Source organism: Ixodes scapularis, unplaced genomic scaffold (assembly GCF_016920785.2).
Source record: "Ixodes scapularis isolate PalLabHiFi unplaced genomic scaffold, ASM1692078v2 PGA_scaffold9__187_contigs__length_104089568, whole genome shotgun sequence".
Taxonomy (NCBI): Eukaryota; Metazoa; Arthropoda; class Arachnida; order Ixodida; family Ixodidae; genus Ixodes; species Ixodes scapularis.
Window position 1 is genome coordinate 68,131,460 of NW_024609884.1, and position 14,381 is coordinate 68,145,840.

At 49.9% G+C, this 14,381-nt stretch overlaps 1 protein-coding gene across 3 annotated transcripts in view; it reads right to left on the minus strand.

Annotated features, from left to right (window-relative positions):
- The window catches only part of LOC8029586, a 253,208-nt gene that overhangs the window by 24,752 nt on the left and 214,075 nt on the right, over positions 1 to 14,381 (minus strand). For 2 of the 3 annotated variants that reach the window (XM_040502828.2, XM_042287347.1), the window contains exon 2: positions 10,963 to 11,195. In XM_040502828.2, coding sequence (XP_040358762.1) covers positions 10,963 to 11,148 — 186 coding nt within the window. In that variant the 5' untranslated portion in view covers positions 11,149 to 11,195. Of the gene's footprint in view, positions 1 to 10,962; positions 11,293 to 14,381 lie in introns of those variants that run through there. The other variant, XM_029980294.4, reaches the window with a different exon arrangement.

A 14,381-nucleotide genomic window follows, 5' to 3' on the forward strand; every position in this document is an offset into this window, starting at 1 on the left:
AGGACTGTCTTTTAGCACTGGGGCTCAGCCATGATTGAAAATTTGACAATGGAACGGGCATATTGTCACTGGGAGCGCGTGTGAACAGACCAAATGAGGGAGTTCAGGGGTCATGAGACGGTTATCCTCTGACAGCAGATGGGCAGTTAGTAATTTGAAATATGAAGAAAGGTTAACTGAAATGGATGACACAGGTTGGGCACGGAAAGTATTCCAGTATTTTTAAATGAACACTTTAAACACAAAATAGAAAATCCGAACGCGAAAGCTGATATTTATATACCTACACACTAGTGGTGGGACTGAGCAGACTAGTTAAGGGGAAAAGGGAGATAAATAGGCAGACTGGAAAATGTGTGAGGAAAGAGTGCAAGAAAAGTCAGCTTTAACAATGCACAGATTACACCAAAGAATAGGACATAAGAAAGGAAAAGGTGTTCGATAATTCACGGGGAAGTGCTTTGCTGTTTGAGGCGAGAACGGGAGTGTTAAGGACAAAGAAATATAGAGCTAAATTTCAAGAGATAGACAGATCATGTGTCGAATGTCATAGTGAAAGCGAGACACCTAAAAAATTAGCTTTGAAGAGCCCCGGGCTTCGCTTGGCGGGGGCGCTCGATTTTTCTGGCGAGGATGGAAGAACGGAAGAGAAAAGGATTACTGTCCAAAGGGGAGGTAGGAAGCTCGGTAGATAAGAGAAACTGAATGAAGTACAACTAACTAGCCAGCTGGGGGACAGGAGGGACAAAGAAATATTGGGATTCCCTCTCGCGTGGCTCCAGGCCAAATGCTCAACCCTCCCTCCAGGTGGGTCCGGTGTTGGCGTTAATACCACTATAGTTATAATGCAATTAAATGCAAAGGTGCAAGCGAGCTGGACAAGAATGGCGAAAATAATCCCTGGAGAAGGGGAACAAAAGGGACAAAGGACAAACATAAATCTCCAAACACAGCTAGGTGACTGGTGAGCGACCGAAAAAATCCGCCTGGTCCACTCACCAGTCACCTAGCTGTGTTTGGAGATTTATGTTTGTCCTTTGTCCCTTTTGTTCCCCTTCTCCAGGGATTATTTTCGCCAATATCACTCCTTTTATCCATCCGAAAAAAATGCAGGGGGTGACCTTTGTTCCCGAAACAGCCATGACGCTTCTATCGTGAGACGGAATTTCAGGCGAACGAGATTATTATTATTATTATTATTATTATTATTATTATTATTATTATTATTATTATTATTATTATTATTATTATTATTATTATTATTATTATTATATTCTATTTGCGAGCGTGAAAACGAGGCGATCTAGCATTCATACGCGTTCGGATATCTTGAAGGGCGTTCCTGGCCAGATACACCAAAGGTGAAGAAGGTCAGACGCCCTGGGGTGTTTCTGACCAGACCACCGGAGCGCTCGGACCTTGTCGTTGCCGTGTCGAATAAGCTCGTTAAAAGGAGCGAAATGGCCCCTACTTTATGTCACGGGAGGGGCGCATAGCGAGAGGATTAGCCGAACGGCCACGACATGGCGCGCGATTCACCGACCGTTTTATTACCAGGCTGCTTCGTTTCGGTGCGGTTTCATCCCACTTCAACACTTGACTCGAGAGTCGAGCACTTGAAAGGCTCGAAGCGCAACGGCGGGAGAACACCAGCAGGAAATGAAACCCCGCGGCGCAGTTTGCGTAAAATGAGACGGACCGCGAGACATCAAGAGAAGGACGACTCCACTAATCGTAATTCATGGAGCGTTGATGCTATCCGCGAGGTCCGAGGAATCAACGCCTTGATGTTGCGCGCTCGCTTTTGAGTCTGGCACTGACGTGTTAAGGGGAAAGCAACGCTCCTCCGACAAAGAAAACGATAAAGCAATAAAAATAGCGCAGCTTGTCCGGATGGCACGTTTCACTTGCGTTTCTTGCGAGGAAAAGGATCGAATTTTCACACATTTCTCGGTTACCACAACCATATAGCCTCCTATAACACGATATGTAAATAACGAAACGCAACTAAAGCCACACTAACAATAGGGAGTTTTCGTAGACCGCGCTGCCCCCTCCGCTAAGCGTTCCGCAACGAAGAAGTTGCTACTGCGCCTGCGCGCCGATAGCCTTGACTGTGGAGTTGCCGCTATCGTAGCGGGTTGCGGAGGGCCTTGCGGGACGGCGAAAACGATCTACGAAAACTCCCTATTATAGATTTCTAGTACATCGTTTCCATAACGGTACCCGATAACGATACGATGCACGAGCGAAGGTATCGTTATCGGAGTCATCGGAACTTTCTACTAAAACTCCCTAATGGGAAGCCCTCGTAGTCACCGCCGTCCCGCAACGCTGTCCGCAACCCGCTACAAGATGGATCTCTGGAGAGAAGGCTAGAGGCGAGCATGCGCTCTGGACAGCGTAGCAGAGAGGGAAGAGCGGTCTGCGAAAACTCCCTAATTTACGAGACGGCAATCCCGTGACTTAGGTTATCCCTTTCACCTTGGAAGTTGGCTCTCTTTACAGTCGGAAATTTTGAAAGCGTTGACTATAGGATGACCTTCGGGCGTGGGCTACGTCTCTGGAATGTAAATCTTTTAGCCCTAAGATCGAACAAAAGCGTCTCAATGGTTCACTAGTGGGCCAAGAGCTCACTGAAGAAGACATATGTTTTAGAGGATTTGGACTAAATATTTTCCATGCTCTGGCTTTATAATGGCTGTGCACAAAATACCATGCGTGTAAGTATGTGGTACCACCGAAGATCGGCCTCGTCCCCATAAACATTTTATTCCCCTTGATCGGCAGGCACAATCGGCGTTTGTCGTGCTTTTTGAGAGAGGGTTCTTCAAAAGAGAACTCCGGTTGTGAGTTAAGCGCAGAAAATGTGGTTCAGCCCCTTGCTTTTTCCGCGCCACTGAGCTGGCTGGTCTACAGCGTCAGCCACCGCCCTTACAAGCACTGGCATGTTTTCTCGCTTTGACGTGTCATGACAAGTGGCCGCGAGAGGTGGTGGGCTCTCCTGGTGCAACGCGAAGGACCATTGTGCTCGTCGGCTCGGAAAACCCGGGCGACGGGTCTTTCGGGTGCGTACACCCCGCGATCCCGACGCGCACGGGGAAGCAAGCGAGCGCCACGGCGCGCGTATGCCTGCCAAGGGCACGAGCGGGTCACCGAGCCTAATTGTGACTCTGTCGACGCTCGCCGCGGGAGCTTCGGCCGGATTGAGACGCCCAGGCGAACGGTCGGCGCCCACGGATCTCCGCGGAAAAGACGCCGACAACCCTTTCCCGGGCAACAGGGAGGGAGCCGGCCTCCTTGTTTAATGACCCCATGTTTTCTGGCTGTCGAGAGACGGGGCCTACCTCGTGCGTCGCTTACTCCCACCAGCGGCTCGCGCCCTCGGAAGCGGGTCCGGCGAGGACACATGCTCAGTGCGCGAGAGTCTCCTGGTGACAGCCTCACTCCCACGCCGCTCATTGAGCGGCTCACAAAGGAGGCGAGTGTTGTTGTCCGGCGGGCCGCATTTATGGCTTCACCTCCGGCGAAGCCCATGCTAGCCCCGAGCCGAAATAGACAAACGGGGGTCGTACGACCTGTCAACCTGCCGCGGGGACGGCTTGGTTCCGCTGTCAACACGGGGGCTACCTGCGGGGCCTTCTCTCACTGCGTCCCGTCCTCTCCTTTTCTCTCGCTTCCCCGCGTGGTGTGTCGTGCCTTTGGCCCGAGTAAGCTATTTTCGGGGGCCGTCTCTCCGCGAGGAGGTTTGTTTTCGGTGAATGGCCACGATCAGGTTGTGCCTTTCCTTATTCCAGCTGTTGGTATATCTGGCTTTCTTTACTTTTTGCTCGGCCGCGATTTCCGTGTCGTAGTAGCGTACGAGCGAAGGTCGCGAGTGGCGATTCGTTCACTCGATGATCCCAGCCCTGCGCGGACACTGGGACCGAAGGAGCGCACGCTTCGGAGCTTCGTCCTAGAGACGGCGAATCAGAACGTGCAGCCAATCAAATAATTGGGCACTCGATCTCGGCAAAGTAGCTTTGTGTGTTGCTGCGACTTTAGCAGCGCAAAAATAAATTGCGCCGTTATCGCACGAGCGAACATTTGAAATTCCCGATGCAGTTGATTAACTTGCAACAATTAGCATATTTCGAAGTTTTTGTTCTTTGCTTCTTGAATTGACCTGGATATCTTCGTTAGACGTTTCTCACCGGGCGATTGCAAACACATTTAAAGAAACACACAAAAAGCTTTTCTTTTTTTTTTCCAACCCAAGGAGTCTTGCCGAACACTGTCCCCATTCCAAAGTGCGGCCTAAAGATCCCCACCCTTGCTCGTTTCGATCTGGATGAGCGTGGTACCAGCGTGCGGTCGTGTTGTACAGCACTGGCTAAATTTCTCATCTACAGCTGGGAGACAAGTCGCCCGTTGAGGCAGACTAAGTTCTAGGCTGTATAAACACACACACACACACACACACACACACACACAGACACACACACACACACACACACACACACACACACAGCAATTCTTTTTTTTTTGGCGGCCTAAAGGGGTAATATCATTTCATTAGCATTCTGGAAATTCGAACCGTAGGTCATCAATAGTTGAAACGTGGAACAGGACGGGCCTTTTTAAGTTTAAAAATATAGAAGAAATTAAATCATCGTGTGTATCCAGAAATACCGATTTACATCCAATACCGGTACCCGATAACGATACGATGCACGTGCAGAGGAGGTGGCGGAGTATCACTATCGGAGTCACCAGAACGATCTACTACAACTCTTGATTAGGGGGTTCCTCCTGCTCGTTTACGCCCCGCGTTAACGTGACGCGCAGACCCACAGTTTCGAAACAATGCAAGCTCGCACTGAGGAGTTGGGAGCAGCGCGCACGCATAAGAAGCCGGGAAAAAAGAGCACCAGCGCCTGCTCCGTTGCACAGGCAGCCTCGGCGGTACGTCACGGACTGAGTTAGTCTGTACTTCTCTGTAAAGAGTGCAGTACAACTTTCCTTCTATATGAGTTCGGCTTATGGAGAGCGAAGAAAGCATCATGTCGGCGGTTAGTCAGATGGCTTTGATTTCCCTGCGCTCTCAAATAAGAACCGGGTTCGTATAAAACAAAAATTTATCGAAGAATCGGAATGAATTAGCTCACTCAAGTACATGCGCCCCTCGTATATATGCACGAGCAAAAACGAACTGAAAATCAGAGGGATATAGTTGCGCATAAGCCACCATTTTAGAGATACGCAACTGGCGCCCCCTGGCAGAAAACGGTGTTCGGGATTCTGAGGACGAAACAATGAGCGGATTAGGAAGAAGAGGGAAGAAGCGTCTGTAGCACGTGCTTAGGGGCAAAAAGAGAAGCCACAATAGGAAAGAAAGAGACTTTGGGGGAGTCCAATCTAAAGGCCACCGCAGCTCAACAGAGCCAACCGGATCCTGCTGCCTTCGTCGAGGGAGTGCCCGCGCTCGTTTGAACACGTGTGCCTGAACCGGCAATTTACTACAATAAACAATAAAAAAAAGCATGAGTCTTTTGGTACGCAAATCGCAAATGTGCATGCTTTGAACGGAACTATGCAGCCAATTACCCTCGTTTTTAGAAAATAGCGTGGGACGTGTACCTCGTGTTCCGATTTGCGTCCGATTTTCAGTTGATTTTTCGCGCATTGGCCCTTAAAAGGAACTCCGACGTTGTAACCGGTAACTGCGAACCTTCAATAATAATTTTTAAAAAATGGGTCGAGACAGTTGAGGACTGTCAAGGAATGAGTGCAAGCAGAGCTTGTGTCTCTTTTTGATTTGCGCACGGAGTGAGAGATGAACCTTTCGCAGGTTTATGCTGCCTTCCCGAACAAAGGCGCGAGCGGACGAGGAATGGGCCTGAAATACGCTGACATTTCTAGGGGGCCAGGTCTCTTGATCAAAGCGGCACAGGGAGAAGCCCAGAAGAACGCTGACCCGAGCACTCAAGCGAAACAATTAAACGTGCACGGGAAGCGCGCCGACTCAAAATGGGTCAAGTCCTTCTGAACTGACAGTACACTTCCCATTAGAATATATATATATAAATATATATATATATATATATATATATATATATATATATATATATATATATATATATATATATATATATATATATATATATATATATATATATATATATATATAAGCTGTTTCAAATCGGCCTCACCACCTAATACGTCGTCTTGACCCGGGAATTGTGCATTAAGTTTCGGAGCCTGCCGCCCCGTGAGGAATGCTCGACACCCGCCTGAGGCTCGAGTGAGTTCGCTTCAAAGAATGCTGTCGTAGTCGCGAGTAAGCGCGCGGTGCCATAAATTAACACTCGGCTAGAGCGCTTGTCGCGTAGTGCCGTGATAATCGCCGATAACCTCAAAACTAAATGGCGCGACCAATTTTGACACCGTCTTTCGTCCCACGTTTGTATCTCCGCATAACGGTGTTCGATCCAATAAACAGATAACCGTACGCGTTGTTTAGAAATGGTAGCAAATGAGGGTAATAGATCAAAAGTGTGCACCCACCAACTGACGCGTGGAATGCGGATAATTTCTTAATACAAGAAGAAAAAAAGCGAAAAACAAAGAGAGAAATATTTGAGCGCTGAAAATAAATGCGCGGTTTCCTTCGGATTAATTTAATTACCCATAGCCAAGGACGTGTTTTGTTTGGAAAAAGAAAGACTCGTTCTTCTAGCGCAAAAAGACAGAATTTGTATACGGCTACTGCAGTGCTACGATCTTGGGATTCGTCATTAGATGGTTTGATGCGAGCGCGTGTGAGAAAAATAAATGAATAAATAAACAGGATTTGTCTGGTTTGTTAGCACCACTCGGCGCTGATAACTGCAGTGCAGGCGCGTGTGAGGGTCGTCATAATAGCCGTCCACTCAATCGATGTGCTTACCGTAGCCAAGTTCCGGCCTCGTGCGACACGCAGCATGCTGACGGTTACAGTGCACGAAGTCCGGTCTGTTTAAAGACAATTACCACTTCAGAGCGCCATGACTAATTATCCGCATTGGAGATGGAAGAAAGTTTGTTGTTCGAGCTGTGCAAAGGTAGAGGAAATAATTGAGCGGGGAAGAAATCACGACTCGCTTAATCGGGGATTTCTGGGGTCGTGAGCATCGCGGGTATAGCCGGAGGCTTCCGTACTTTCCGCTCGGGATGCGTGCGCCCTTCCACGCCGTATCGTCCTCGTCACCCGTGTGTGAAAACCGCGCTGCTTGAGCGACGCAACGGAGCCTCACCGCAAGAAAAAAACAACTTGAAAAAAAAAAAAAAAAAAAACGTTGCGGCGGTGGTTATGGTTTCCACGTGGTCAGAGAAATAAAAAAAAAAAGGGAGGGCGCAAAAACACAACCAATCAAAAAGCATCCTCACTCGCTCGCTACGGGATATGGACAAACCGCAGATCTAATCCTGAAACAGCAGCTGGTGAAAACGAAAGTCCCCCCCTCTCTTCTCCCCCCGCTTGGATAAACCATCAGGGTTTCCCGTTTTGACTCGTTTTAAATTCCAAAGAACTATACCGAGTTTCCCGGAGTGAGAGACGCGTGTGTCTGGCGCTCATTTCAATCCTGGAAAATGAGATCACAACGTAGACATCTTTGTAAAAACAATAAAAAAAAAGTCATCCAGTACGAGAGTGTCAATCGCGTTGCGTCTAATTCGCCGAGGCTTCATTCTCGGACGTGAGTGGGAAGGTACAGCCGTACGTTACCCCCGCCAGAGCCCAAAACGAGTTCTCCATCAGAGAAGTGGATTTTCATTCAAACTAGAAGGATCTGCGTCGCGCAACAAAACATGCTCATTCATTGGCTGCTGGGCGGACCGAGTTCCTTTGGTTCCACAGCGACGTTTAGTCGCTCTGCGGGGAACTTCATCGACACTTGGGACGCGCTTCTGACTGACATAAGAAGCCCGAGGTGCGACACACTTCCCAATTTTAAGACCGTGTACGGAGGCTATATAAATTGCTTTTGAACATCCTCTGCGTTAGCTCCGTCAGTACTTTGTGAGCCGACGCCTCACTGCTTGAAGATCATAGTTTGATTGGGCAAACGTGGTGGGCCTGTGACCACGCATCCAAAAGTGTGCGCGTGTGTTTCTTGTGCTAAAGGCTTCTCAAACTTTTTTCGGCGCTTGCCTCCCTCTAGCCTCTAGGACAGCGTAATCTGCTGCACGAAAGCCACGATTGAGCTCGGCGATCATCTATCAAGTCGGGAAAGGCGCGAAAATTTCGGGGTATGATGCTGACGGCGACGAGATTAGTTAATTATTGTAAATATTGACAAAAAAAATAATGGCACTCTTACAGGATTTTGTTTCATAGTTCTGGTTTTTTTCTTTTCAATATTAAAAGAGCGTTTTTGTGTGTGTGTGTTTTTTCCCCTAATGCTAAACAGAAGCCGCACCTCCGAATTATCTAGTTACCTGTGATCAGTTCTTCGCAAAGTCAGGGGAGTAGCGAAGATGCCTAAATTAATTAGCGGCGGTGAACCTGCGGTTGGAAGATTATTTTCGCGGTTTTAGGTATAAAGAGCGTGGCGATTCGCCAAATTAGGACCTTTTGGATACTTTCCGATCATTTCACTCGCGAACACAGATGCGCTAAAAGGCACTGGACTGCACCTGTCGCAAAAATAGATCTGGGGTCATTTTCAGTCTAGAATTCCTTCGGAATCGTCCAAACAAGTTCAATTTAACATTGCCACATTAGAAAATATATAGATATATATGCCGAAACGTCGACTGACTTTACAAATAATATATTATAAAACTCCAAACAACCGTCTCAAGTACGTTTTCCTGCGTGTGTATATATGTAATGCCCCATGTGGGCCTTTAGAGGTAAATAAATAAAATAAAATATATATATATATATATATATAAAACTAGGACCAGCTTAACGAGCTTAAACATAGTAACATCAATCTAAAATTAAATGTGCTAGGCGTAATTAAGGTCCGCCGTATCGCCCCCAAATTGTAAATATAGGATACGGCACCCTCAGGCCAGGTAGAGAGCGACTAATTTGCTTCCAGAGGCACCCATCGGAATGGGGGTCGTTGTAATCCAGTGGCGGCGTAGTAACGCGGCGGCTGCTTTACTTTACCCAACACCGCTGCTTATTGACTACATCTAGAAACGCGAGCGATAGGGGCAGCTGAGAAACAGGGCAGTAATAACTGACACATGAACTCGGACATTTTGTTTTTGTAGTCCTTGCCTTTTATCACTGGCTTTGCATTTGTGTTGAGACTGGGCCCACCTGAATTCTCAATTAGAGTCGTACGTAGTCTCATAGATGATGAAAATAATCCCTGGAGAAGGGGAACAAGAGGGACAAAGGACAAACACAAATCTCCAAACACATCTCATAGATGTTTGTTGTTGTTTTTACCGAACACTACTACAGCCACAGGTGAACGATAATTTTATCACACGAGCATCGAATTCGTGTAGTCAACGCAGAAGAGAACTGGGGATGGGACATCTCGAACGTCTTTCCATAAATAATAAAGTGCATTCACTTTCTCTCTCTTTTTATAAAAGAAAAAAAAAAAAAAGGTTCAAAAAAGGGGAAAATACGCTCAAAACGAAAGCTGCTTTGTCCGACTCCTCGTAATAAATCCAAATATGTAGTCCCCAAAACCTACAACTTTTTCTTTACTCTTTTTTTTTTTTTTGTGAGGGGGGGGGGGGGGGTGAAATTATTTAAAGCGCACGCATTGGCGGTTTGCTTAATTTCTGCGGATTTCAGCGAACACTTGAAAGTACATGCTCACAGCAATCCATATTGCGAGCCCTTAACTTTCGCGAATAAGATGACCCACAAAAAAGTTAAGGTCTCGGGCACGTTCAAACAAGAATGGATAGATCACTCATAAATAAAGCAACGCACCCTTCCTGAAAAAAAAAAAAAAAAAAAAAAAAAAAAAAAAAAAAAAAAAAGCGTAATTGACGTTTTGAGCCCAAAGAGGGAAAGAAAAAGACCGCTGCCAATCGCTTTTCAAAGACCGAACACTGGAAAGAAAGTGTGCCCCAAAAGGACGGCATTCGGTTTCCGCGGACAGGGCGGCTCGTAACGGCGCACCACGGAACGGAACCAACGGGGAAAAGAACGGTTCCCACGAGGCCGTGCGAGCGCGGACGGACGCTGCCGCGCGGGTAGCCCGCGTCGTCCGCGCCCGAGAGGTGACCGACTGGGCCGCGGCCGGTGGGAGCACTCGTTAATGGGACCGCTCTAATCGCGTTCCGCGAACGCGGCGATCGCTGGACGGATCTATTATGCATGTGGAGCTTCGAAGAAGTCAGCCCGCGGGGCCAGCCCTGGGAGGTCCACCCGCGGATCCACCGGACAAAAACAAACGGCTTCGTTGACAGCCGCATCGCCGGGACGGTAAAACGGGATCAGACGCCTGCCTCTGCCCGGTCGTTCGGACGCGACCTGTGAGTTGACGTCACCGCGACGGCATCACGCAAGACACAGCATTTGTTTCTTTCGCAAACACTGCGTTTGTGCGTGTTATGTCCACGCGCTGCGGAGACTACGGCCTTTCTCCGGTGACTTGGGTGAAAGCCCTCCCGCTTGAGCCAAGTTCGTGTGTACACATGGTCACACGATTCCGATCTACGGGAGGTCTCCGAGCCCCGAGGCGATTTGGGGAACGTCGTCACTCGTTTCGTTACTTGGCCGGACGGTGGCCGTGAAAGTGCCCCGGGAGCGAACGGTGAGGGCAACAACTCGAATCCAGCGCGCCTGGCGCCAGCCACGACGGAAGCTCGGTGGGACGTCCGACGCAGAGCGGGCGCCCCTTCGCGGAACGGCAGTCGCGAACAGCCGGGACGTCAACAGAGAGCCGGCGAGATCAGGAAGGCTTCGGGGGAAGCGTTCCTGACCTCTGGCCAGAGAGAGGACGAACGGGTACTCACGAATTTTCGCTTGGCCTTGTCGGCCTCCTCGTTGGCGACGCGCGCCCGGTTGGCGACGGCGTCGAGCAGCGAGCGTATGTCCTCGGCGGTGATTTCTCCGCGCGAGGCGACGCTGTCGTCCAGGCTGCACGGGTTGACCCAGAGCGGGTGGTCGTTGCCGTCGGTCCGAGACACGGGCGCACTCATGGTGGAATGCAGCAGCACGGCGAGCACTAGGAGCCAGGTCCCGGTATCTGGAGGCAAGGCGCCAAGGCCCGGTCGGTGGCTTCTTCGCAGGGGCCACGCCGCGCAGCATGGCTCTTTTCCGACAGGCGCGACTCTCGATTTCATGCTGCCATGACGCTTATCTCAAACAAATGGCATGCATGTTTCCCGCAACTTGTTCATAAAAAGATAAGGCCCCATTTTCCCTTCCCTCCGCCCGGATATGGATGTGACGTACGGGGGGGCGCCTCGATTGGTCGGGATTCTCAGGTGCGCCGGCCCATTGGCTCGCCGCCGAACCGCCCGCCCAGCACGTGGGCGGACAGAGCCTTAAAAACGCTCGCGCGCTTTTTCCCTCCCTCCGGCGTAGGTGTTCATTGAGCCAACAGGTTCCGACGACAGCGCCCCTCGGATCCGCTGCCGCGCCGAGGGAACCACCAGTAGAGCGGGCCACGCGGGACGGCGCGGGCGCTCGCGCGGGACGCCCGCTTCGCGCACACCGCGGGCACGTCTCCGGACGCCGCTCTTCAGTGAACTGACGCGCTGCGATAGCCTCATTGATTCTTACGTGGGGTAGGCTCATTTTACGGACGCTGTCAGAAATAAGGCGGTTGCTCAATTTCTGCCGGTAACTGTCATTGGTGCTTTAAAAATTAATTCTATACCGCAAAGGTCGTCTCTTTTTTTTTTTCTTTTCCTAGTGATCATTTCACTCACCACCTGGGTCGTTTCCCGTTCGCTCTTCCTCAACGTCACCAGATTACGTGTCGTTACCTAGGGAAACCACAGACATCGTAGGTTCGGCGACGACGAATGCATTACTTTATTTCAGTGATAGTGGTCTCGGGATTACCAAACGTACTTCTACAGCTACATATACAGAAAACAAAAAGAGATGATGTTTATTTAAAGTAAACTTGTGGGGGGTGACAAGTTTAAAAACCCAGAAGAAGCTCCGCCTCCCGCACATGCTCTGTGCCTTCCGTCGGGATTTGGCAGCGCGTGTATGAAGTGTCATCAGAGGAAAAAAGCTCGTGCTCGAGGCGGAGCATCTACAGAGTTCTTCGTCTGTTACCGACTATGCGCCGAGAAAGTGAGGGAGAGGGGGAGACGAGAGGGAACGTCAGAACGCCGAGCTCTGATTGGAAGGATTAGTGGGGAGACCTAAAGCTAGCTGCCGTTGTCTCCACTGCACTCGTTGAACGTGTTAGAACGCAGAACGCCGGCCTTTAGCTTTTGCATTCGAACGCTTTCGACACGTGCAGTAGAGACAAAGGCCTAACCATTCGAATCAGAACTCGGCGTTCTGACGACCCAGCGCACTCTCGTGTCCTCCTCTCACTCACTTCCTCGGCGCATAAAGATCTCTTGTTCCGTGAGACAACAAAAAGAGAAAGAAGACGAGCGACTTCTGTCTTTGTTAATACCTTTTCTAGCGAAAACGCTCTATACATCAATAAACGAGGGTGCCCATAACGTGTACGGTAACAAACACTTACTCATCCGTTTAACGCGAAAGAAAAAAAAAATTGAACCGACTTTTTTGGCGACATCACCCAACCTTCCAAACCTCACCAAAGCAAAAACGTCGCCATATTTTGTTATTTGGTTGGCGCGACGGACGAGCGCGCATCAGAAACGGCCTGTACGTCGGCCAACTGAGGCGACCTCTTCTCCGCAGACAACCGAAGCTTCCTGAGCGGTGCCCCCGCTAGGACACCGTCCGTACTTCGGCCCCCCGACCAACACCGGCAGAGCCCGTCGTGCAGGGAGGCGAAGGGGGGAAGCCCAACGACGGCGACGGAGTCCGACCGCGGGCCCCTCCTCGCCCCAGCGTGCATCCAGCGTCTGCTGCCGCCTTGCCCGAGCCCACTTCCGAGTCTCGCTCGTGCAGCGAGCAACATTCGGCGGCCTACCTGACAGCTTTAGCATCAGCCCTGTAACACCTGGTGCCACAGCCGATAAATAACAGCATTCCGAACGGCACGCCGAGGGGAACGCGGGCCGCGAGCTGGCTGACCGACGCGCGTTGTCGGTGGAGCCTCGACGCCACCGACAAGAAGAAGCGACTGCCCTCTTGGCGAGGGGTGCGCTGTGGAAATACTGGTGGCCGCCGGCGGCGCCGTATTTATAGGGGGGAGGGCACTTCCCCGCTGGTTGGAATAACGCCTCGTGTTCCGTATGGCAGCGTCGCAGCGGGGGGTCATCTGTTGACTGGGGGGCTTCAATGGGCGCGCTGTCCGGGCCGAGACGACACGCGTTCGGGACCCCCGTGATTTGTTCTTCCTTCGGATTGGGTTACACTAATTCAGATGGGACGTGTGTCGTAGGATCCTACGAGGATCGCGTTATCACCTCGTGACGCGATCGCGAGATTTCGCAAAAAGTCCGACTAAATGACGGCGCTTCAGAATGGCGTCGTGTGCGCGAAACTCGACCAGTGGGCCTTGGAAACGTTCTCGTTGGTCCTCAGTTTGTTTTCTGTTTTCCACGATGTTCACACAATCGCCCTTTGTTCTCGAGGCCCTTCGTGCCGAATAAAGTGGTCTAGATAACGTGCGAATTTGAAAGTCAGAAACGACCGGGTGTAGAAAGCACACATCTATGCTCACTCGTCAAGGCAAGCGAGCGGAGCGACTCCCTATTCTGAAAGTTACCGGCTTCGCTGCCGAATTTCAGGCTTGCCTTTGTATCCATACTAATTCCTCGGCCGAGATTTCTCTCAAATTAATTCCTCCCGATTGATCGCTTCTTAGTCAGAATCGTCATTTCATTCTTTCATGTCTGACTACATTCCACTGTCCCGAATAGTTCGCAACTCCGCGATTGAAAAAAAACAAAAAAACATAACGTAATATAACAAATCTACGCCACACCCAGTCGCTCAGCAATATTATTTCCTCGTCGACAAATCAGAACAGAAACCAGACCAGGAATTACTTTTTTTTTTCTTTTTCGCTACCTTTGCAATACAGGATGCGCAAGCCGACACAAGGGAAGGAAGTGATGAAATTTCAGTGTTGCCTTCGAGCCCTCCCTTTTTTTTTTTTCTTCGCCTTCTTTCCCACTTGACGACCGAACAATACGACGATGTGAGTGTATGCTCAATCATGCGTAAACGATAGAGCTGTCAGTCGCGACTCCCCATCTCCAGTGCGAGCGCCCCACCACTTGAACGCTGTTTATGAACAGCCTGAAACTAGGCTGTTACCCGC